This window comes from Euwallacea similis, chromosome 10 (assembly GCF_039881205.1).
Source record: "Euwallacea similis isolate ESF13 chromosome 10, ESF131.1, whole genome shotgun sequence".
NCBI classification, from domain to species: domain Eukaryota; kingdom Metazoa; phylum Arthropoda; class Insecta; order Coleoptera; family Curculionidae; genus Euwallacea; species Euwallacea similis.
The window spans coordinates 5,415,360-5,439,780 of record NC_089618.1 but is presented as its reverse complement, the minus strand read 5'-3'; the positions used below and the strand labels follow the sequence as shown (position 1 = coordinate 5,439,780).

Genomic DNA, 24,421 nt, shown 5'->3' with positions numbered 1-24,421 from the left:
TAGAAGAGATTGGGATTTTTCTTTTGTGCCCAAGGATAATACTTGAATAAGCAAGAATAACTGAAGAACGTATTGCCCAGCTGCGGTACAAAGAGTATGGTGGTTTTGAAATAAAAGTCATGCTGTAAAAAAGATGTTTATTGAAACGATATCCTACTAAATAAAAGATACGAGCTACATGACTATTTAAAAAATAAAAAGTGAAAAATAAATCTAAAAAAAGTTCACCTGTACAAGCATCCCTGGTGGGGATCGAACCCACGACCTTTGGATTAGAAGTCCAACGCGCTATCCTCTGCGCTACAGGGACGTACGACAAGTATGTGCTGTGTGTCGAACATAACCAAAATTTAAATTTTGTGTATTTTTTAATAATAAAACCAAAAGCAAAAAGTCATTCTGATTATTGCAAATTCAGAGGTATTCATAACGCAATATCAAAGTAATCACGAGATTTGATTTTTCCTCACAGTGTGAATATACTGAGCAAAAATTTAGTCTCTTCTCATATTCTTCTACTTTTTATGAAATAGTGGTGTCCTCGCGCAGGTACCTGTTAGATTCATTTACCGTTTGTTAAGAAATTTGTCGAAATTGTTACTTTCGCGAATTGTTTCGCAAAAACTATCAGCATTTTCCAATCGCTAAGAATTATGGTTGGGTAAAACATCGCAATTTAAAAGTACATTTAAAAATGTTTACCACCCATATTGAGCATAAATTTACAAAGTATTTTCAATATTTTTTGTTTATTTTTTCAAAAAAATGATATAACTAAACCCACGCGCAGGTACTCATTTATTCTATTTATAGTGTAGTCGGGGGCCGCAGACAAAGAAAATTATCGCGTTTATGCGGGGCCCGGAATTCGGCTGCGAGGCGCCAATTAAAAGCGACTTAAGTAGCCCCCTGCTATCGGCGCGCCCCCCAATTAAACAATAATCTGAAATTCCCCGGACGGGGCCCTAATTTCGTGTAATGGCTCCGGGTCCGTTTAAGAGCGCGGTTTAATTGCGACGTGTGGGAGAAAAATGGGTCGCCCTGGGGCGGATATTCCGATTTCCAATTCGGGCTATTATGGCGAAATTTCGGTCTGTGCAATTATTTTACCATTTTCGCTATCTTTGTATAACATCTGACAACGCTGTTTAATAAAATAACAATGAATATATCTGTCATATCCTGACGTCTATTACTAAAAACAAAAGTTAGCGTGACGTTACCATCAAGTTTTTTTTTCATTTCAAGTCTTCGGTACATTGCGCCCACAGCAGTGCTTCTTAGCTGGGAGCCGGCGACATATAAATTACGGCCCGAAGAGTCGTTTAATATTCAAAGTGACATTAATATCGCCTATGATTTATTTCGGCCATAACTTATATCGCAGCCACCGGCCGCAGGTTGTTACCTTTTCCCCGGCCGACTCTGGTTGTAAGTCGCACGTTCATGTTGTTGTCATTTACTCATAAAAGTAGTAAACAGGAAAATTGTCATTTACAGAGGCAAAAATTGAAAGGGACTGAGCAGAAAGTGGAGGAGAAGGTAAACAAATGACATAATGACCTCTTCAAATACCCTGGACATTTGGATTACTACCCTATATGCTCAGCTTTCGACACGAATCGAGCAGAATAAGGAAATATGCTCAATTTGACTAAAATTTAACTGCTAAAATTAGTAGTACTGGTAAGGACATCCATAAAGCAAATATGTCAAAAACCGGTATCTGCCAACTTAGAAATTGATTATTACAGTGTGCTCTTTTCCGTATGTTGTCTAGTTTGACTATGATCCTGTAGATGGCAGCATGCCATTTTAAAATAGTTGTTTAAACGTTTTGTTCTTAGAAACCTTATTGGAGATACATACTTTTGCAATAGTAAAAGTGATATTAATTATTTCGGCATTAGTATTTTTTTAGTGATTTATTAAAAGATCTGTAATTTTATTACTACTGCTTATAATTCAACTATTTGTATCGGGAATGCACGAATGCGAGGAGAAATTTAATATTATCCCTTATAAATGCTTCACCAAATTGGCAAGAAAATCTTTTTTATAATGGGACAACCACGATAATGAAATAAAAACATCAAACAACAAATAGAACTGAGTATATTTGACAAAATCAAAATATCAGTTTAATATTTTAAACTAAGACTACTTCTGACATTTAAGAGCAGCTTTCCAATACAAAAAAAGAGGCGCAAATTGTTAAAAGCCGCCTCCAAAATTACCTAATTGTAGAAATATAATAAAAGTCAACGGTTCAGTACAAAACAATATAGAAATAACTAAAATATAAAGCGTAAATTTGTAGACGGAATGTTATATAACATCACAAAAAATAATACAATTAATAAAACATTTCCTGGCAATTAGTTAGATTTTAACTGACCGCCAGGCGACGTCTGTTTACTAGACTACGACTTAAAAATTTAATAAGTACATTTTCGTCAAGATTCACTAATGAATCGCTCAAAAAACAATGAAAAGTCAAAAACACCTGATCATTTTCACAATAAGTGCATTAACATAGTCATCAAACATTGGTTCTATAAGAATAAATCCTTTTGTCCTCAGGAACAGGAGACAAGGAATATTTGCATAAGGCAATTTTTCAGCTCAAGCGAGCTAAACGAGAAATTTAAAAAAAAACACACAATAATCAAATCTCAGTTGGCAGGATCGAGAGCTCCGGTATGTCATATATAAAAAAAACGTATTGCCAATATAATAATACTAAAAATAAAATCACATTCGCACTTGACGATGTTACCCGCCAAAGGAGGGCACTTGCGTCACTACTGTTGTCATAGTGTTCTCTTCCGAATCCGAGTCTGAGGTGTACGAAGAGGCACGTTTGGCGTGCACTCGGGGCACAATCGGCGAGCTTCTGAGTCCCCCGTGATTTGAGTCCAGAGTACTCGATTTACTGGAAGGAGAGACCGAGTATTCCGAGGTATTTCCCTCATCGGAGGCCAATTCGCGCTGGTCGAACCGCTGGTGGTAGACGTTGTAGCGTTTGAGGCGCCTCCCGGGACAAATCGGACGTCGCGCCAAGCTATTAAATAATTAGAATGAAAATTTACAGTTTCCATCATAACTGCCTAAAAAATAGACATAAAGAGGGAATAGTTAATAAGCCCATTAGTAGGTACCTTTGTTTAACTGAGGCCATATCCTTTGCCGAAAGTTTGCTAATGGGGACAATAACGTTAAAAACACCGAAAAATACTACGAGATAACAACTAACCTGCGCCTCCTCAGAGAGGGGTCGTAGATCTCTCCCTCCTCATCGGTGAAACTGTCCTCATTGGCTGCGTCCTCTGTGCTATCTCGGTCTCGTGCCCGTTGACGACTCAACACTAAATTATCCCCAACATTGCCGTTATCGAACACAGTAATCGCAGAAACTTTTCGCGTAATGGCCTCCAAGTTTTCCTCCCCGGACACTTCCGGTGTGTCTATATTGCGATTCACTGTGTCTTCTTTGGGGTCACGGCCAAAGGCGAAGAACGGCACATCTTAAAACACAACATTTCAGATGGATCTTAACATTTTTGAAGTAAACTTACGTGTAGAGCTATGCTGCATCATGTAGTGTAGTTGTACGGTGTTGCCGTTCTGAGCAGCACCGTCCTCTGTGCCACTGCCAAATTGCTGCAAAATGACCCTCTGTGCAGCCAAAGGAAAAGAGTAACCGAAACCTTCAGTTCCCGGACTATTCAAATCGGCCTCTTCGCTGAAATCCACAGAATCGGTTTGAGTTTCCGCATTTACCACAAGTGACGCTCTGCAACTGGATGCTCTGGACCCAAATCCGGAGCTGCGCGGAGACGCCGAGCCGGTTCTATGATGCCTTTTCCTGTAGGATCCTGTAGATGTTTGAGTGGTGATGATTTCGGTGGCGGGGTTTAAAGTGATGAATAGTGATGCCTTGGGATCACTTTCAGCGTTTTCCACAGCTTCTGGACTGGTCAAACTGCACTCTGGACTCGTGGGTGTAGTGCTCTGATTACCGGCATTATTGCAGCGATTCCTCCTATCTACTTTCTTCCAATTCAAAAACCTCCTTCTCCTGTCGCTCTTCCTTTCTAATTGCAGCACTCCCGCACTCTTAGCCCTTTCCCTTTGCATCATCCCTGTCAATTCTGCACACAGCTGATGCACTTGCTCCAACTTTCGATCATACAACTCCTTTATATCGAGTATATGTTTTATCTCCATCTCTCTCTTTTTAATCAGCTGCTCCTCCTTCAGATGGTACTCGATCTTATGCTTCTGCAGCTGCTCCACAAACTGCGTAATCTGACTCTTAATCTCGGCTTTCCACGCGTCTTGAGTTTTGAAAAATTGTTCATCTTTGAATTTCGCTAAAATCTCCACTGAAGCGATCTCTAAATGATTGCTAATCAGCTTGAAACTTGGACGCTCTTTCGGGTTCTGCTTCCAGCACATTTGTAAAATCAATTTAAAGCCGTCAGGGCAGGAGGAGGGAATTGGGGGCTTCAGTTTACCAGATCCCACAGAATACATGATGGCATTTTGCTCCATGCCGTCGTAAGGCACTTCGCACGTTAATAATTCCCATAGCACTACGCCGAATGACCAAATGTCCACTTTTTCGCTGCAGGCTAATTCTTGGAGGGCTTCAGGGGCCATCCACGCCACTGTTCCCGCAAACGTCATTTTTTCGCTGACGCCGTTCCAGGTGCGAGACGTGCCAAAGTCGCTGATTTTTATGATTTCCTCATCGCCGATGAGGACACTGCGAAATAAGAGAAAATACGTTAAAAATAGCAACATAACTGTGTTCTTCCGTTTTCAAATTTGCAGGGGTTGATTGTCAGGAAGATGTCCATTGAAGGAAATTTGTTTTTAGCTGAGTTAAGTGAGCGTTTACACACAATATCTCTGAAGCATAAATTGAATTTAATAGGAAAAAAGCCCATGAGTGTACTTACATTGAAACATGCCGACAACTTTACTTCAACACCCATCTCAAACAGATTAAATTTGGTAAAAAGCCAAGAAAAAAATTTACCACAGTTTACACACAGTTGCATCCATTAGCTGTCAAGAAAATTCATTAGAAAAAGGGGTGTGTTCAGCAGAATTTAACAAGTGTGTTGCCATTAAATTATATTCAGAAACTTAGGATTAGGTAGAGTAAAGCACAGAGAAACTTTCCAAAGTAAAAGCACAAGGTGGAAAACACCCAGAGAAAAGTTTTATAGATACATTAGAATTTTAATTCAAATAGCATCATTAAATTCAGAAACAGAAACATCTCAAATAAACCACTTAAAAAAATCCCAATTTAAATAATTTCGCAATTGAAGACCAGACAAACTTACTTGGAATCACCTACACTTCAATAAACAAAACAAAAATTTTATTATGCCAACAATACCATTACTCTGATTAGACATTAAACTCTTATCTTATCTCAAACAATAAACTGCACTTAATCAAAAATACTCACTTGGGGCTTTTCAAATCCCTATGGATGATTTTGTGCATATGCAAATAATGCATGCCACTGGCAATTTGCTTGGACCAACTGACCACTCGATTGATTGTCACCACATTCTTCTGGTTCTTGAGCAAATTAAACATGGAGCCATATGGACAAAACTCCATTACAATGCAGTAACAGGGCTCCTGTGTGCATACCCCCTTGAACTTCACAATGTTAGGATGGTTCAACTTCCGCAAGTTCACAATGTCAGTGTCTTTGAGCTCGGCCACCTTCTTGATCGCTACAAGGGTGTTGTAGAGGTAGCCAGAAAAGACTGTTCCTTGGGCCCCCGAGCTAATAAATTGCAGATCACTGATCTTCTCAAAAGGAATTTCCCAGTCATCTGGAAGGAAGGTTTTGGATTGATTCAATGTGGGTTTTTTAAGGCGCAAAAGGAAGGTTTTCAACGGAAAACATTGAGGCATGGTGTTGGCACAGACCTCAAATTGGGCGTGTTTATGAGGGGTTTAGTATTAAAAATTTTGACGTAACAGTTCCATATGCCCTGGAATTTACCTAATCCTCAAATGAATTGATATTTTCAGGGTTTTTAGATTTTTTTTAGAGGAACAGGGGTAATTCTTGACAAAATAACAACAAAGTATAAATGCCATTTGTCATTTTCTCCAAGGTGGTGTAATGAAGTATAGCGATATCATATTATATGTGGTCTAGGCAATGACGATTGTAATTAGCAGCTATTTTTAGGTTTAAATTTGAAGATAGTGCCCATAGCAAATTAATAAAAAATGGGAATGATGAGGATAAAATTTAAGGCATAGTTAGATCATAAGTTTTTAACTTTAACATTTTACTAAAATACAATACAACATCCCAAAATTGCATAATTATCCATAATTTATTTGCAAAAAATTAAAGAAATCATGGCACAAACTGACAACTGTCCATCAACAGCCAATAAATTAGATTGTCTCACACTGCCACCTTAGCAGCCGTCGACGTCAATCAGATGCTTGACTTATGTTTCATTGTGAGAAATAAAAAAATTTATCAGGAATGAAAATTGGAGAAACAACGAGTGTTACGTGACAGCTAAGCCTGTCGTCTCGCTAAAGAGAAAAAATTAAAGATGAGGATTAGATTACTGATTAATTGATAATAAAAATCAAATATAGTGCTGTCCCACGTAACAAAAATCCCAACGTTTCTCCAAATCCACCTTGATGATATGATTAATAATTATTGTTTATATTATATCCCATTACATGGAAATAATACATTCAGAAATTGCCTCGACATTTGTTTGACTCAGAGATTGAATTCAATACAAAATCAACTAAATCAAATAAGTAAAAAATGAGCAAAGTTAACATTTTTGTGCAACCACCAATTGTCAAGAAATGGTTTATTTACATCGAAATATATTTCATCATCACCTCAGCTGATTCAAAAGACGTATAATTTTGACAGAAAAACAAATCCACTGTTGCAACGCATAGCAAAAAAGAAGAAAATTCCGAAACTTTTCTAGAACCTACCTTGAGTATTTTTACTGTCCTGCACCCCTTTTCCGATTATGTTTAACATAGGCCTTAGACATCCGAATATTCCAGTCATCCAGCCCTGCTTCAGGTCATAGACGTGCGGTTGGGGGGTATCGGGGGAACTGTCCTGCACTACGGGGGGCATATTGACAACGTTGGCATCGGCCAGTATGTGCAGACTGCTTAATTCATCTTCCAGTCTAAAAACCAATTTGTTTGTAAAAAGAACAAAAGAATCCATCAATTAATACTCCAGCTGCCATTATTTGATATTATAGGTAAACACAAACGATAAGAAAATTGAGTTGAAACGCCAAGGTCGTTGATTTCGCACCTATATTACACTACGTCTTTGACGTCACAATAACGGGCGATTTCTCCGGACTTCGCCTTTGCCTTCCTCCACCCCTGGGGGTGCATATAAATTACCCAAAAAAAAGAGCTTTTTGTACACACCAACCTGGCGTTTTCGATGGTAAAAACCCTGCAAACGGCCTGCTTATTATTGGGGGACTTGACGTCACTCTGGTGCGCTCCCATGTTCACCCCAGCCTTGACCATCATTCACACAATATTCTGAATTTAGAGCTGAATTAAAACCACCACCGATCATATAACAACAAGCACATAATTTGGCATATAGTGACGCAACGGTACCCGCAATAAGTACCACCGAACCGAGAGCATAAACTGCCTACCGCGGTTCGATTTTCGCGACCACAGATCAATATAGCGCGCTCTCATTGGTCGCCCACTATACCGTTATCTCAATCACAAGGTAGAAACGTTTATGTGATGGAACATACGCATAAGTGTGTAGGTACTACTATTTTCCCACGAAATTCCTTAATTGGTTGCGGACAGGAAGTACCAAGTTCTTCATGTATCGAGCACCCTCGAGCGGAAAGTAAATAATGCATAATGACCCTTACCTTTGAGCCGTGACGTCGTCGCACTCGTCTTTGCCTACGATCACTTCGTCCAGATCCATGTCCAAAGTGACCGGTACTGCGTTGGGTGGTACCACTCCCCGCTCCAGGGTACTCTCAGGTGTGTGCATACTGGGCCTACAGAAGAAAATGCTCTGTATGCATAATACTTTGTAGTACGAGTTCGAGACACACGAAAATTGTCGTTTTTCAACCCCATAAAAACCGCCAAACAAAAATGCCTCAAGTAAGCTTAATACGGGTATTTCTTTGCAACCCTGTATAAAAGAATTAGTCCTCCAGATACATTCAATGGTAACACAAACTGATTTTAAATTTGTGAGCAGCCCCCGTAGCTTGTTAATGCACTTGAAGCCTTCGGGTTCCATCTCACTTCTATGCGTTTAATTTAGTGTAAATCTGTCTTTGTCAAGCACCTTGCAGGGCGACTTGCTCCTACAGACGGCAACACGTCATACAGTCTTAACTACGAGGGATATTGAGCAAGTTAATTGTAACACTGGGCGATATTAAATGAAGTAGGAGTAATAGAAGATTTCAGTAGAATATTAAAAAATAAAAACTCTCCAATGAAATTGCGGATGGTACTTTTTGAGAAGAAAAATTATTGCTTGAGAGTTTATACAGGAGGGATTGTAACCTCTGGTGTTTTAAGAAATTTGTGGTTAAATTAGGGCAAAGATGAACAATTTGTGACAAAATGACAACACTTTTTGATAAAAGTCTAAAATTTTAAATTACCAATAAATGTCAACATGACATTGCAATTCCGAAGTTTGACAAAATTACAGTTTACCTACAGCATGCTGTGGGAAGATGAGAATTTGGTGAATGTATTAGAAAATATTTAATTTCCAGTGGTGTCTGCAGTGTGTATAGCCGACGAAAAAATGAGCTAAAACCCTCAGATTTAAAAATAACTTAAAATAGAAATATGTCAAATTTGCTAGGCTGTGGAAGATATGAAACACGTCGAGTTAAGACACGGTAGCCCTTTTCGTATGTGCCTTTCCAGCTTGCATGAACATAGAGGGGTGACGTTACTGTCAGACTAACATGTCGTTAGCAATGTTGTCGCATCAGGATATTTTGTATGAGATTACAAGAACTTGAGGGTGGTAATTTCCTGACCTAATTGGTATCAGAATCGCACCTGAGAATTAAATAAGAATTGCGATTATTACATAAGCGGTCTTAAACCATTCGAGATCTAAAACCGCTCGCCTGAGGACTAATTATGATTGATCTGGGTCGGTTATGCGTATACATATATCATAAATCATGGTATTGCGCGCATTTGAGTGAAAATTGCCCATTGCACACGCCTCGATTTGGTATATTCATGCTATAAAATACCTTTGGATGCTTTTCCTTGTTTTGGAATTAGCCAGTAATGATTGTTACTCCACCAGCAGGAATGATACACAACATCATACACTTTCACGTCACGGATTAAAGAGCTTTTTTTGGCACAAACCGCAATCGTTTCAATGCGGTTTTTCCAGGTTTCTGTAGGGAAAAACAAGGGCTTTGAGTACGGTGAACGGGGGCGCAAATGGGGGTAAAAATTGACGTTCGCGCAGCTCAAAATGGCGCATTAATTTCGTCGAATCCGCTGTCCGTTCGATAACTGGCGAGAGTGGCGTCCCTTCTCTTGTCTGCTGGCCATCGAGTCGCAGCAGAAGAAGTGCGATCGTTTTACTCCATGGATTTTCCTCTATCCTTCTCCGACACCCACGAAACTGTACTTTCCGTCTTTGTCGTTGGGTCAATTTGGTCACGGTACACTGCGAAACATGGGGCCACTGCACCATGGAAAGAGACCGCGCTATACACGCGCCGTACCAAAACCTGAAGATGGGGTCTTTTGTTTGGGCTTGGCGCTGGATTGTCTGCACTAATTAGCGCTCCATCATGAGCCCCTTTAATTTACTTAAACCTCCGAAAACGTCGTCGAATGACAAGCCATTAAGAGTGACAGTGTTCGAAAGCCACTGAGGAATTTAAGGGCTTAATGGCTACAGCTGATCATTGGTATTTGTTGGTGTATAACATCCATCGTCCTAAGAGTACCTTCAGCTTCTCCACGTGCATGTTTGGGATCGTCTCATATCCTTCGAAACAGGTACTCGTTTCTACCTGGCTAGAAAAGCTTAAAAATAGATTTAGGCAGGTATATTATGGTAAATGTCCGAATATTTGGGACTGACGGTACATTTTACAGGGTGGTCAATGGGGCTATTTAGGTAATCAGGTACTTACTCTTGGTTTTGGCTCATACCTTTGAAAAAAGCGTAGCCGTCACGAATTGAAATGGCTTGAGGGCATAAAGCTTCGGGGCGACTTGAGGTGGTGCGTGTTCATTGTGCCACCCTATACAATAAATAACCTGTCGCGGCGGCTCAAAAAAAAAAACCGGCACAAACTGCCGTAACGTGAGGTGGGTGGCAGGTCGAATTGAAAGGAAAAGGGCCGATGAGTCACTTCTTCTAGCAGGTGTGCGCACTTTTGTATATTCAATAATGTTCCATTTTTTACCTGACTTCCGCAAAACAAAAATTTTTCTTATACGGTTAAAGCCCTAAGTCGGCCACAAGACCACATTTTCCGAGAAAGGTTTCGTTGCGTGTAACAAATAAGCAGCTTCCCTGGAATTTGTCCCTTGACCTTTACAGATTCTACATTCCCCGGATTTCTCGGAATTGGCTCAAATCGATGACGTAAATTGCGCGCCCCCGATCCAGGGGATTTATTTTCTTTGTGGGGTGAAGGATACAATAAGGGAATATATATCTCTGAGAATCTAGAGAACTGTGTGTTTCGAGGCTTACCGGGGCATTTATGGCGAGCATTTGCCCTATGATTTTGAAGCTCTTGAAAATTGTCAATAAATTAATCACGACGTTCAATTTCCAGGAAAATTCGACCAGGAACCCTGCGATACGTGTCACCATACAACAAGGGAGAATGCAAGGAAGGAAGAAACAAGGAAGAATGAATTATCCTCATTATCCCTGTCCTCAGTCACCCACAAATAAGTCCTTGAGTCATGCTCTAAAGGGCTAAAATAACGGAAAAACTGCATATGCAATCAACTCAGAAACACTTTCGTAAGTCTCGCCAAGCGATACGAAAAAATATAAATAAACTTTTCTCATGATCCTTCGTTACAGTCACAAATACCCTCTCCAGCCCCAAGCTAAATGATTTAAATTTAGGGCTGAAGCACGAGGAAAACCTGCATATGCAGTCAACTTTACATCACGCAAAAATGCTTCCATAAATGTACCTGGCCAATAAAAACCATAATTATAACAAATTACTTCGTGCGGCAATTGCCCTCGTTACCTCTCCCCACTATCGCCACCTTTAAAGCCTAAGCTTTGCAGGGGCTGCAGAAGGAGGAAATGAGGGTAGGCAATCAACGTTGCACGAATGTATCAAACTTGGCGCGCTTTAACACTGTTGTCAAATTATCTCTTCGAACACAGGAGACATGGCAAATGCATTTGATCAAATTGTTACGATTAAGTAATTGTAAGACACGTTAGGAGCCTTCAAAGGCGAAATTTTACATGAAAACTCTAAATATTCATTTGAATAATAAATGAGTAAAGGCCCTTTTTCTTAGAATTAGAAGGCACTGCGACAACGCTATTATCCCTTTTTTACATGTTAACAAGCAACATGGCGACCAAATACAAACTTTTGTTGAGATTGTAATGAACACTAATAAAAATTATGGGAAAGGTATAAAACGGACTTACCTGCATTAAAAAGAGTATATACTAAATCTCCCTTCATCTTGCGCACAATTTTACCATTTTCCTGCATCGTTTTGCAGGTTTTTGAGCTGCAACATTCATGTCAAGAAAGCACAGTTTCATTTTTTTCATTTCTAGAAATTTCAGAGTCATTAACACTAATTTCTACGCGATTAATCAACACGTTACCAATTGTAGGCGATAGACATTGAAAATCAAGCCAGAATTTTATTTAAAAATTAAAACCCGCAGACCAGCGAATTTTTTCTTGTTCAACCACTACGCGCCATCTATCGGAAAGTAGACTGGTAGTTGAAGTGACAACTTCGCGAATCACCTAAGCGAATTCTACAAATTCCTCATCTAATTCCATATACTCTTTAGATGCTATGCAAACAAAAAAATAATATAAAACTAAAAAAATGTTTATTTATCTTATTCTATTTAAATTAAGTGTTAATAAAAATCGTGCGCCATCTCTCGGTAACTGTTACAAGTTCTAAGTGTATTCTTGATAACAGCAAATAATATTGATCGACTTTCCCTCTCGCTCCTTAAACGGCATGATAAACCACCATATGATGAACAGAGAGGGCCTAATGTCCCATTCACAGGAGCAGTAAAGCAGATGTTCTAAACGACCAATCAGCTGTTTTTCAGAATTTTTTGACAGCTCTAGCGTTTTCTCCGGGGCATCAGAGACAGGCAAGGCTGCTGCCTCCGCTTCAAAGGTAACTTTCCCCATTTTCTTAATGAAAACAACCTCAGTTCCCTAGTAAACTCATCCCCAAAGTTCGATTTCCCTCTCAGATAATGCAATATCTAATAATACCTTTCAATTTGCTGTAAAAACTTCACACATAACTTCCCTTTTGTCTGTCTAAAAGCGACATTTTTCCTTTCCTGCGACAATTCCCGCTAGAAATCACTCGCAATGAACCCGGTTTATAAATAAACAGAAAAACAAGGTGGAAAGACATTGTAAGCAATGGCTCATCTCCAATTCAAATCTGTTATTTACAGGGCTATTGCATCATGAAAACATGAGCCTTCCAAATTATTAATGTCAGAGTTTCGTCCCAACATCGGTTTACAGCTCAATAATGGCCCATCATCATGACAACCTATTCGAGAAGCTCGAATCAAGCAACAAAGACACAGTTGAGAATTTCAAACACAGCATCAGAGAACTGTTTTCGAAAGGTAAGTATCACTCTCTAAAGAAATCAATGATTTCATCATCAATCAAGGATTTCATGTATCTCCAATAGTGCAAGAGCCATGGCTCATAAATGGCCTCTACGATTACTATTTGAACAACAATTCTCTACGATGCATGGAAATGCTCATCACTCTAAGGGATCCCCATCACCTATTTTTATTTGACAGGTTTGCCCCTGTTATTCTCATATTTCTCTGTGCTAAAATGATTTTTTTCTAGGCTATGTGAGTCTATAAAGAACCCAAAAACGGAGGTGAAGGTGCGGGTGCAGGCTTTGACACTCTTGGGATATATTGCAAGAAGTCAGCCCACTTGGTTGTACTCACTGCCTGAACATGCGCTGTTCAAACAAATTTTAAAGTTTTTAATTGTAAGAGAAATTCTAGTTTCACACAGAATTTTGAGGTTCTTTGTTATAGAATGAAGCCGAACTAATACCCTTAATAAGTGCCCTACTACTCCTAATAATTTTGCTGCCCATGTATCCCTCCTACATAGGAGAGCACTATTTGGATGATGTTTTTGAGATATTTCGGTATGAGTTTGCTTATTATCAAGGATCATAATGATATAAATTTGAACACGTATAGACGTTTGGCCGCCTGGAATTCTCAAGTACCTGGCAAACTTGGTGAGGACCAAATGATCCATCTCCAAGTGGCATTATATGCCTTATTTTTGAGGCTTTATGGCATGTACCCCTGTAATTTTCTTTCATATTTACGCAGCCAATTCAGGGACAGAAACGACCCAGTTTTTTGTCACACAATAAAGGTAATTCTAGTGATGACAGTAGAGAGATTTTAAAGTGGTTTCTTGATTTTAGCCCATGATGGATACAGTCAAAATGCACCCATCACTAGTGACCACCTCAAAGGAAAGTGAGACTACTACCGAAAGGTCTGTTTTATTGTAGAAAGTTTTATATAGAAAATGATGATTTACTGTGTATGTGTGTTTAGGTGGAAAAAAATGGGAGTTCACGACGTCATTGTAGAGTGCGAGCGCTTCAGCTTGGATATGACTGACAGGTGTCCCCATGACACCTGTCAAAATACGACAGAGTTCCGCTCGAGGTCGGGAACTATGAACTCCACTGTGGGCACTGGAGCCGTCAATGGTAAGCGGAAAAGTTGACCACATTTTACATGATGCACTTTATGCTAAAAGAGATATGGATCAATCGCATTTAGATGGAACACCCTGTATATGTTATTTCAACTTGGGAAAGCTTAAAGTTATGCCTCGGTACCAGCACTTCAATAATTTGGCCCTTAAAGTGTTAAATTTCTCTTTATTATAGAATTGTCATATCACCAACAAAACTTGCGAAGTCTGGCATCGTTGCAAATGGGCAGTGAAGAGGGTTTCTCGCCCAGTCAAGTGTACCAATTAAAGGCTCCCATAAATGAGGCCACCGGAGTCACCCATCGCCACATACAAGGCTATATTAACCGCACTAGCTACCCCCTACCTCAAGAGGGCTCCCCACCCGAGGCAGCCATCGAAGCCACCCCTGAAACCACTCCAGTTCGTGTAAGTCCCCATATAATTACTGGAATTGTTTTTTGTGTGTGTGTGTCTCCACCCTCACCTCTCCTTCCTCATCATCACCGCCATACGCGTGCGCTTTCAGGATTTCACTCCCGCCCCGATGCCAACAAAGTCGAACGTGGCGCGTGCACTGACATCGTTCCGGTCAAACTCCGGAGGATACATTGTGAGCGGCACGCCAACCAATAGTGTGCCCTCCTCACCCATGCGTAAGGAACCGTCCCCCTTCGTATTTCCCGCACAAGGGAGCGTTACTCTCAGCCAACATTTGGCGCACAGGCTAACGCAAGAAAGACAGGTAATTGCGCTTCATCACACTCATCAGTTTGTCCTTGTTTTGCTTGCAATTTCCCTAATTAGTTTTCCGAAATTAACCTAATTTTAGACGAGTTTGTTAAGATTGACAACCTTATAAACCCGAAATTTATGCAACGTTGTTTGACTAGGCAATGTTCGGCAACATTGCCTAGTCAAATATTAACGAGCTAATGTTAAAATTTGAATCAGATTTAAAAATAAATGCGAAACGCCACTTTGTCATTTTTCTGGTTTAGACAAATAAGGGTTTTTTTAATTATTGTACAATGTCCTTTTGGTATAAAAATTTCATTAATGAGACAAAATTTGCTCATAAAAATATAACAAAGTAGAGGGAAAAACTGGACAAAGCTTGACATTAATAAATAGTGAAATAAATCTCCTCCAGTTTATTAAAATTAGGCTAAAATCCGACGTAATGCTCATCAGTTTGTTCTTGCTTTGCTTGCAAATTCTGTATTAATTTCACTCAAATAATCGATCACCAGATCTCAGAGTTGCCGGCGAAGCCACCTCCGAGCAGCCCCTTGAAAATCCTGCAGGGAGAGTCTAGCAGAGTATTTCGGCCAGAATCGCCAATTAGTCAAGAAGATGAAGAAGTGTCCTCGATTTCTGCTGGTCGATCCGAAACCACTAAGAAAGTAATAGCCAGATATTGCGACAGTGTTTTGCCGGATTTCGACGATTGTAATGCTTTTGTTTGGATTTAAAGAGGATTTTACGAAGTCAAAACTTGTAGCCTCAGATTGCAACAAAGAGGAGGATACCGAGCACGGATCGCCGTGTACTGCCGGGGGTCTGCACATGCCCAATTCCAGATCAATTAACAGTTTCAAGAAGAGAATTCGCAGACTTCGCTATCACAGTCAGTGCAACCCTGAGCTAGATGGAGTGGAATTATCTACTGGAAGCAGCCCTGGAAACGGTGATATTTCTTAATGACGTACTTCTAACTTACGTAAAAATGACCATAATTGAACATTTAGGAATGCCCTCCTCGGGTAATTCCATAGTACGTAGAGCCAACTCCTGTCCGGATATCAAGAAAAGCCCGCATCCCACCCACAAAGGAAATAAAACAAGGCCATTTTACGAGACAGACGAGGAAACTATGTCTGAGGACCAGTCCAACGGTTTATGTGAGGAGAGGAAAAAACACAAATCAATGAATTCAGCCACGCAGACTGAAGTGTTCTGGCCTATGCCCTACGAACACCTTTTCCTGAACATTTTCCCTTCCTTGAAAGAAGAATCAGCCGAGATTAAGCCCAGTCCAGTGCCCAGTCCTGCGCCGGTACTCCATCAAGCAATGGATCCTTACAGGTAAGAGCAGGTTGTGATGCAAAAATGATCTTGGGAAATCTCCGAATATGCGCAATAACCACATTGTCAAGTTTTTTTACATATTACCAGGCCCTCACTATACGACATTCTGGACAAATACATCGATAACACTGTTGCGACTATTGATAATAACCACTCGCTGCGCGATCAAGTACAGCTAATCCATCAGCATTTCCTATTCGAACGGCATAGACGCGAGACTCATGCGTACAGAAACCGTCGGTTGTTATCCGACGCTAAAAATACTCGCCTTTTGGAGGAGTACAATTCCGCCCTGGTACTTTAATCAACCCATCAAAACCCGTAATTTGCTTATGGAATAATTTCAGAGAGATCAGGTGCAGCTGGAACAAAAAGAAATCGACGACTTGCGCGAGCAGCTGGAAGACTATCGTAAAGTAGTCGCAGAGCAGCAACGGGTCTTGCAGAATTCCTGGAATTTCCTCAAGGAAAAGTGCGACCATTTAGAAGAGGAAAACGGGGGCCTGCAGGAAATCAAGAAAAAAATGGATAGTGATGTTGCGGCTTTCAGGAATAAATGCGGGCTTATTGACGAGCAGCGACAGCATGCGGAAGCGGCTGTTTTAGACGCCTTGGCCGACGGCAGAGTAAGAGCATATTTTTAACATTGAAGACTTTCTTAAGAATCACTAAGTAAAAATAAAAAGTGAACATTTTTTTTGTTTTACATTTTCCTAAAAATTAATAAAACATTAATATGTCCCCAGAACAATTAATGGGAGATACATAACTAAAGTGTTAAAATGTTGCTTCTAGATTGCGCGGGAACAAGCGTTAGCTGGCGACAAATTCCGGCAGCAGCTCCAACGCGTTAACGGTGACCTCTTAGTAATGGGGGAACTCCAAGTGAAATACCAAGAAAAACTGGACAAACTGCTGAACAAGGGCCAATCGGACGAAGGAATCCGTCAACTTTCCGAAACCTATAGAGAGGAGCTGAAGGGCTTACAGCAGCAAATAGACGCGAAAACACTTGCCTTGGACGCCTACAAGGCGCGCTTAACCGAACTAGAGCATTCCATCGGCGCTAAAGACGAGATAATCGCAGGCCAAAAGCGTACCCTCACGGCCGCCAGTCTGGAACGCGAAGCCGTCTTGGAGGCTGTGGAAAGCAAGTACCAATCGCAGTTGGCCATCAATCGCGTCTTGGAGGAACACGTGTTAGAGTTGCGACAAAAGCTGGAGGTGGAGATTGCGCGTCGACGCACTCAGTCACCAGACACATCCAGCTGTCAAGAGGTACAGACCACGCAGCATTCGTCGCCGCTTTCGGCGTCGCTTGCCTCCTCCGAGGGCAGCGCCGTCATGCAACAGGAACTGAAGAATTTGCAGGTTAGAACCTCTAATTGCCTTTCGTGAGGACAATAAGGTTCATAAATTTGTTTGGTTGCAGATGTACGTGGACCAAGAGGGAAGTTCGATCGAGCAGACCAATCAAGGCAAAAACGACTGATTTTTCACTAGGGCTACTAGATTTTACCATTATTATTACTCTTAAAGAATTTATTGTTTAGTATTGTAAGCATTAAAGATACTGATGTTGAGCAGTGGGAATTTCTTTGGTGTGCACTAGCGGAGATATCGACAGAAACATTTTTGTATTACAAACACTCCATAAATAGAATTAAAAATAATAATAAAAACATGCACAAGTAAAAATAAAATAAAAGTGACAGGATTACCTCCCAATTACTCGTCCAGGCTTCATTTCTGGAATATCTGAAAACTTTCTTTTGTTTCTATCTGCCCATGTGGTGAACTGTTCCCCCAAGGTGGCCGCACACATCATCAACATATTAACATCATTTTCAGCTTGATGGGCTCCAATCGCTTTCTGTTTTGTCAGTCTTTCAAATACATCTACTAATTTAAAACTAGTGCTGTAAATCATAATCAATGCTATCATAATATTCAATTAAATTAAACTTTAAACTCACTCAAAATGTATACTTTTTTTGGACGTTAGCATGCGTGGTTTTTTGGCATTACTAACAATCTCTTTGGAGAGTGTGCCCATATTCTCATTCTTAATCTTCCTTTCTGGAGTTGTCTCATTTATTTTCTGTACATCCAAAGGCCGTTTACTCCCTTGTAGTTTTGTCTGAGTTTCATCAAAGTCATCCATAACCTTGCAGAGCAGTTCATCAAAGCCATCTTGAAATTCCAATGGAACTTCTTCACTCGCTTCAGCATAGCTTCTTTCATGTAACTCTCTAAAAGTCTCTATCGAGTCAATGCAGGCAATATCCTCCATTAAACCAACTCCAGTTTTCAAAATTGCAGTTCGTAGTATTGGGAAATCAAACTTATTCCCATAATGAGCAACTAAACATACTGGCTTAGGGCTATGCTTCAGAAAGTTATTAATCATTTCAACTGTTGCGCTTGTGAATGGAGCCAAATGTTGAAGAGTCTCGTTGGACAAATTTGTAATTTTCTCACTATCAGCAGAGACAAGTTTTTGAGGGTTAAAGCATAGTGTCAGCTTATTTTGCACTCGGGGAACTACTCCCAGGTTTAAATGATCAGCTAGCACTGTAGACATAGTGAGCTCTGTGATCTTGGTTCTGTTACTCTCATAAAAAGGCAGGCCTGTGGTTTCTAAGTCTAGGAAAGCGAAGGTTTTGATTCGGGACATGCTTTGGGATCCCCAAGACAAAGCGTTGCGGCGTAGGAAGGTTAAAAGCATGAAGGAGGCGAAGAGGGAGATCGCGCGAACATTTTTGAGATGTGAAACGTTTTAAAAAAATGGTAATAAATATTAAAAGCTGAAGATGAAACAGAACGTTAAAAACAGTTGAAGTGTTTTTTTGGGGGGGTTATGGGTCATTTTAAGTAACGTCAAACCGGTTTTGGACCAATAAAAACTGTTTTTACTGACAACAGTGGCAACGCCAATTGGAATTAAGAAACGGTAAGAGAAAAAAGTAATATTTAATTGAATTAAGAGTCTATTTTCCACGAAAAGTAGTTTAGTTTGGAGTCTATTAGCATTTATGCAGAAGTAGGTATCACGGATATGCAGTATATAATATAATTACAAAACGGAAATTCTGTGAACACGCTAAAAATGCCAAACTTAAACAGAATCTAGTCATCTGCTCTCTTTGTCGAAACGCCTTTATAAAACAAGGAGAGTGCTGAAATACATCAAATCTGGTTAACATTTATGTTGTTTTACCTTTACCTCTTTCACCTCATTTTTCGTCGTTTTGTCAGTGAGTTTGGACGTTTCGACTTGCGTTTACGAACGAAATAAAGGCGAAAAGAAGCCCTAAGTTTTCCAGGTCGATTGGAAAAACTGCCGCGCGTACTACAGGAATTTTCGTTTCAGTGTGTCCCTTGAAAATCGTATGTCCATCCAGAATTTAAACACATTCGGTGAGTCCACGTTAAATACGCCAAGAATAACAACATGGCGTCTTGGGCTTTTTCATGGGCGATTCCAGACCTTTTTGCACTGCAATTGTCAGGGATATTAACCCCAAAACTATTGCTCCCTCACTGCAAGACCCATTTTTTCGTTTTTACTGCTACAAGGCTCATAGAACCAACATTTTTAAGAAGCTCATGAATCATCATCAATAATTGATTGAATGGGGACCTCATTTGAGGGCAAACTTATTGATTAAACGCGATCCGTTGACCCCATTTGATCTCATCATATATTTCCTCTTTGCAGACCCCTTTGCTGATGCCAGTAAGGGTGCTGATGATGACGTACAGGACGGACTAGTCCACATTAGGATCCAGCAGCGGAACGGCCGTAAAACCCTAACTACAGTGCAAGGACTCTCTTCTGAGTATGACCTAAAGAAGATAGTGCGAGCCTGCAAAAAGGAGTTCGCTTGCAATGGGACTGTGATCGAGCACCCTGAGTACGGTGAGGTGTTGCAGTTGCAGGGTGATCAGCGAGAGAACATCTGCCAGTGGCTCACCAAAGCCGGATTGGCCAAGCCTGATCAGCTCAAAGTGCATGGTTTCTAAACCCTGAACATGTCAGCCCCGCTCTGCAGATTTCTTTCGTCACACCAACCACAAAATTGTTAGTAGGAGGCTCGTCAACTGTACAATAATAATACATTTTATATATGATTGTGCCTTTGTGTCGTAAATATATTAGTTGTCATTAGATCTGTGTTCGCAACGATTTTAATGTTGACCGTCATTCAGTTTTTCTCGCAATAAACATGTTTCCAGCTATTTTTCAGAGTTTTAATTCTCAAGTACGTATTCAAATTGTAGTATGTCTACCTAAAAAATCAGAAAAACTGAAGATATGGCAACGTTGCTAGTAGTGCGAATTTTATATATTTTTTCAAGGATTTTTAAAATTGAATTATTAATTTAAACTGAACATTACTTATTTTAAGAATTATTTTTTGAATTCCATAAATCAGCTAAAATAAAAATTCATACACAACTAGGGACAATGCAACATCGCAAATTCAAATCACAACCTTGGTTAAATTTCCGAAATATAACCTCGCTTTTGGGCCCCCTTTTCAGGACTTCCAAAAATGAAGAATTTTATTCACTTCTTGACAAATGTCCAATCGTTTCTGGTAAATGCTAACTCACCGTCAAACCACACAATTATTCAACAAATTTTAGCGAAATATACCCTCCCAATCTAAGACCGTACACTTTACTTTGGGGAACGAGTCTTGCGATTTGGATTCAACAATTTCAGCCCTAGTTTTAGGATATTTTATACAAAAAACACACCCCGATGAAACGGTAATTCCCTTATTAAATGTAATCAAACAGGACTTTATGCTACGCACCGAAAACTGTTATGTGCTTGAGAAGGCAGGGATTTCTCTGTCAGATTTAACATTTCGGTAAGCTCCATTAATGCAGAAGGTTTAAAGGATAATTTAACAATTGCAGCAATGAGGTGCCTTTGGACCATATAGTTGCAAGGCATTTAGTGAAAGTGTCTTTGGTCGATCATCATATTTTGGCCAAATGTGACTGCGTTTTTGAGCAGTTTGTAACGCAGATCTATGACCATAGACCTATTGATAAAAGCCACGTTTGGGATGAAAACAAAGTGAAAATTCGCATTGAACTTGTAGGGTCTTGTTGCACTTTGATTGCTGATGAAATTTTGAACACCAATGAAAACCTCTTAAGCTCAGCTTTAGCCTACTTGTTATACCGTATGAGTTATTTTAACTAACAAGAAGAATTGTGACTCAATAAGGGGGATTTTAGAAGTGATCATCTATGATACCATAGCATTGAAAGTGGAAAATCACAAAGCTACACCTTTGGACATTCAGGTAGCTCAAAAGCTTGAAGGACTGTTTAAATTCTCTGAAGATCGACAGAGCCTTTTTGATATGCTATGGCATGAACATAATAACATATCCCATCTCACTCCCCATCAATTGCTTAAAAAAGACTTAAAACTGGTTGAAGGAATCTACATACCTGGTCTTCCCATCCTCGCTGAAGATTACTTAAAACTAGAAACTGCATTGCATGCCATTGAAAGTTTTGCTTCCGAATATGAGGTGCTGAATTAACTTAAAAGGCGCTTGAAAACTTAAATAATATCTATAGGTCTCATGTTTGCTGCTTGTGGGTTTGGATGCTTCAAAGGGGACCATAAAACGGGATATGGCAATTTACTTTAGCAGTCCAGAAGATAGATTTAAGAGTACCTTACTGGAGATTTTGGAGGGAGCAAACTTCAATCTGGAAAGACGCCATACCAAGTTCACAGATAAAATTTTGTTGCTTCATGTCCACAACGTCGAAACATCTAGAAAACAGTTGGTTCCTTTAGTGAAAAGGGCGTGGTTCATTTCAAGAAAATAAAAAGGAATCATAACTAGTATTTTTTGTATTATTTATTAGATTACGTGATGGTAGGGGGCAGGAGTAGGGACACTCATCAAGGGGGAATTAATATCAATATCCATTTCAGCGGGCAACGTCGCTTCTTCCTGCGTATTAATCTTCTCCTGGAGCAATTTATACAAGTTGTGCACCTTTTCACTATGTTGATGAGTGGGGGCCACAGTTTTAAGCAGCGTGTGCAGCCGACTTACTGGCAATTTATGGTGCACATACCTGTAAGCTCCAAATCATATAAAGGACTTTAAAACTTATGTAAAAACCCACCACAAAAGCTTCAAAAGATGCCGTGTCACATTGTCCCTTTGAAGGCCTGCAGAGAAGAACTCGTCAAACAAAGCAGTACAGAAATCTTCCGCTTGAAATTCGTCAGGATTTCCAATTAAGGAGTGCACAAGGGAATGTAAAAATGGGTCCTCAAAGGCTCTATTATCCTTGCAATTAGCCAGAACTGTCAAAATTCTCAATAAACCCACACGATCCTTTGATTTTGCTACATGGAGTGTATAGTACATGGCAAGAATGCTGGCCACACTGCTGTCTTGAATGTAGGCTTCCACTGCATCTGGCAGAGGGCCTGCATGCTCTATAACAGTAATTGCTGCCTCTCTCTCATCAGGTGGCAGTTTACCTGACAATTGCCGCACCTATATAATGAATCTCCACAAATAAATTTATTTATAAAAATTGAGTTAACTAGACCTGATCATCCACCATAAGACTCATTAAAGCTGGAAGAAACTTGGTAACAACCTGACTATCAAGCTTTGGTTCTTTAAAATCTTGAGAATCAATCATAACCCAGGCACTCAGCCCTAATGCGAGCATCCTCAAGAGCAATATTAAAATTGTATTATCCTGAGAAACATCGACTTATGTTATACCCCTGAGATTAGCCAATCTATGAAATCATTTCTTACCCTTGGCATGCTCTCATTGTGAATCAAATGCTGCAATATCTTAATGGCAGACAAAGCTAGAAAGTTGATGGCATAAGGATCACAAAGAGTCATAGACAGGTCTCCCAAAACCTGCTCCTGCCCTCTCTTGACATTGTCCAGAAAGCCCTGCAGCTCCCTTGATCTTTTAATGTCCACATTTTTCTCGCGAATGCAAGCGTCAAGGCACCAAGTGAACTTGTGACATGGATCAATGGAAATAATATCCTGTACTTCAAGGTCATGAAGGGCCATCAGAAGCTCCGCCCTTAAGGTGCAATAATGCACAATTCTTGTCCTCAGGAAAAGAGTACGCAAGAATTGCAGCACCATATCATAGAGCTTTACACTGTTGCCTATCATGTGGGCCAGTTTCTGAACCACCTCACCTTGCCTACGGACCTAAATAGATATATTATGAATTTTGTTTTTTTCTTATATTTGTGAATTTATTACCTTTGGTGAAGGCCCAAAAAACTGAGTGCTTAAATTCTGATGGTCAAAAAGGACATTTTCTTTTTCAGTTATGTACTGACTTAACAATGGGGAGACTTCATCTCCAAATAATGACTGGTTGTCTTTCCAAATCTGACGTTTAACCTCGGTGTCTACACATTTATTTAAAATGCATTCTTTTCAATAGTGAAATTCAAACCATGCACTCACCAGTATCATTGTAGAGTTCCCGATCCCTAACCAACACCTTTAAATAATGATCATCAATCTGAGGAATATTCTTCAAAATCGCCATCACAATGGGCCTCATTGCCTTAACTTTAATAACTGGAAAACTTTTCTGCAATAATTCCCTTAATTTATTATCCCGTTCTTTCCCCTCCAGCTTCCCAATCTCATTGATATGAGTCGTAAGCTTCTCACGCAGAGCTTCAACTACAGACATGTGAAAATCCAGTCTCCTTACACCATGCAAATCCAGCAATGGTAACATGGGGCGCAAAGAAGGCAGTAGGATCCCATTTGTCACCTGAGTTTAGTGAAAATGGGGGGTACGAGATGAAATGGGAAGCTGTTAATTACCTGGAACTCTTCAATGGCTTTCAGGGGGTCTGTGCAGCTTGTGAGAGCAGCTTTTAGGTATGAGGGCCCTTGAACTTTTAAGGCTTCTAAGGGAAAGTCGTTGGGTTTTGTGGCAGACATAATGTTTATTTAGTTAAACATTTAAATAAATAAGAGTAAATTGCAATTAAGGGGTATCAAAATGCAGTAAAAGAGTAATTAATTGTATTTGAAGTTTAAAATATATTTGACTTCTTTGAGGTTATGTTATTTTTTATTTGTTTTGTATATGGGTGTGTTTTTGTTTTTTCGACAGTGTTGCCAAAAAATCTCTTTTGGCAACTTTGTATTGAGTTTTTACATTGTCTTAGCATCTATATCTTTAAAAAATAATTA

The 24,421-nt window shown here is 39.8% G+C and overlaps 6 protein-coding genes and 1 non-coding gene across 10 annotated transcripts; 3 read left to right on the top strand and 4 right to left on the bottom strand.

Annotated features, from left to right (window-relative positions):
• Positions 1-237: 237 nt before the first annotated feature.
• TRNAR-UCU (transfer RNA arginine (anticodon UCU)) lies at positions 238-310 on the bottom strand. The gene has a single exon. It is a non-coding gene; the product is annotated as a tRNA-Arg (tRNA).
• Positions 311-2,099: 1,789 nt separating this feature from the next.
• Positions 2,100-9,697, bottom strand: wnd (wallenda). Of its 3 annotated transcripts, XM_066393839.1 has the most exons (8): positions 9,336-9,697; positions 7,962-8,096; positions 7,024-7,229; positions 5,489-5,867; positions 3,579-4,771; positions 3,257-3,527; positions 3,162-3,200; positions 2,100-3,064 (listed from the first exon to the last, which is right to left on the bottom strand). In XM_066393839.1, the coding sequence occupies exons 2-8, from the start codon at positions 8,087-8,089 to the stop codon at positions 2,776-2,778; spliced, it is 2,505 nt and encodes an 834-aa protein (XP_066249936.1). In that variant the 5' UTR covers positions 8,090-8,096; positions 9,336-9,697; the 3' UTR covers positions 2,100-2,775. The 3 variants fall into 3 exon arrangements, with proteins under 3 accessions (XP_066249936.1, XP_066249937.1, XP_066249938.1); XM_066393840.1 differs by lacking the exons at positions 7,962-8,096; positions 9,336-9,697 and adding an exon at positions 7,490-7,727; XM_066393841.1 differs by lacking the exons at positions 7,962-8,096; positions 9,336-9,697 and adding an exon at positions 7,281-7,393.
• A 2,633-nt stretch (positions 9,698-12,330) lies between these two features.
• Tsc1 (tuberous sclerosis 1 protein hamartin) lies at positions 12,331-17,749 on the top strand. 2 transcript variants are annotated; one of them, XM_066393827.1, is made up of 17 exons: positions 12,331-12,474; positions 12,767-12,946; positions 13,015-13,132; positions 13,185-13,335; positions 13,385-13,500; positions 13,556-13,739; positions 13,792-13,865; positions 13,928-14,085; positions 14,269-14,501; positions 14,602-14,817; positions 15,326-15,524; positions 15,577-15,762; positions 15,824-16,160; positions 16,251-16,458; positions 16,511-16,789; positions 16,959-17,534; positions 17,596-17,749. In XM_066393827.1, exons 2-17 carry the CDS (start codon positions 12,847-12,849, stop codon positions 17,653-17,655), a joined length of 3,195 nt encoding a protein of 1,064 aa, XP_066249924.1. In that variant the 5' UTR covers positions 12,331-12,474; positions 12,767-12,846; the 3' UTR covers positions 17,656-17,749. The 2 variants fall into 2 exon arrangements, with proteins under 2 accessions (XP_066249924.1, XP_066249925.1); XM_066393828.1 differs by lacking the exon at positions 14,602-14,817.
• Positions 17,599-18,987, bottom strand: LOC136411344 (three prime repair exonuclease 2). Its single transcript, XM_066393874.1, has 2 exons — positions 18,140-18,987; positions 17,599-18,082 (listed from the first exon to the last, which is right to left on the bottom strand). The coding sequence occupies exons 1-2, from the start codon at positions 18,889-18,891 to the stop codon at positions 17,881-17,883; spliced, it is 954 nt and encodes a 317-aa protein (XP_066249971.1). The 5' UTR covers positions 18,892-18,987; the 3' UTR covers positions 17,599-17,880.
• A 411-nt stretch (positions 18,988-19,398) lies between these two features.
• Positions 19,399-20,405, top strand: eIF1 (eukaryotic translation initiation factor eIF1). Its single transcript, XM_066393897.1, has 2 exons — positions 19,399-19,583; positions 19,885-20,405. The coding sequence occupies exons 1-2, from the start codon at positions 19,556-19,558 to the stop codon at positions 20,187-20,189; spliced, it is 333 nt and encodes a 110-aa protein (XP_066249994.1). The 5' UTR covers positions 19,399-19,555; the 3' UTR covers positions 20,190-20,405.
• A 239-nt stretch (positions 20,406-20,644) lies between these two features.
• pn (exopolyphosphatase prune) lies at positions 20,645-22,287 on the top strand. The gene is made up of 5 exons (XM_066393871.1): positions 20,645-20,767; positions 20,817-21,046; positions 21,096-21,367; positions 21,423-21,724; positions 21,774-22,287. The coding sequence occupies exons 1-5, from the start codon at positions 20,723-20,725 to the stop codon at positions 22,029-22,031; spliced, it is 1,107 nt and encodes a 368-aa protein (XP_066249968.1). The 5' UTR covers positions 20,645-20,722; the 3' UTR covers positions 22,032-22,287.
• Positions 22,046-24,289, bottom strand: NELF-B (negative elongation factor B). The gene is made up of 7 exons (XM_066393852.1): positions 24,047-24,289; positions 23,675-23,993; positions 23,465-23,616; positions 22,991-23,410; positions 22,773-22,928; positions 22,338-22,717; positions 22,046-22,286 (listed from the first exon to the last, which is right to left on the bottom strand). Exons 1-7 carry the CDS (start codon positions 24,164-24,166, stop codon positions 22,067-22,069), a joined length of 1,767 nt encoding a protein of 588 aa, XP_066249949.1. The 5' UTR covers positions 24,167-24,289; the 3' UTR covers positions 22,046-22,066.
• Positions 24,290-24,421: the final 132 nt, after the last annotated feature.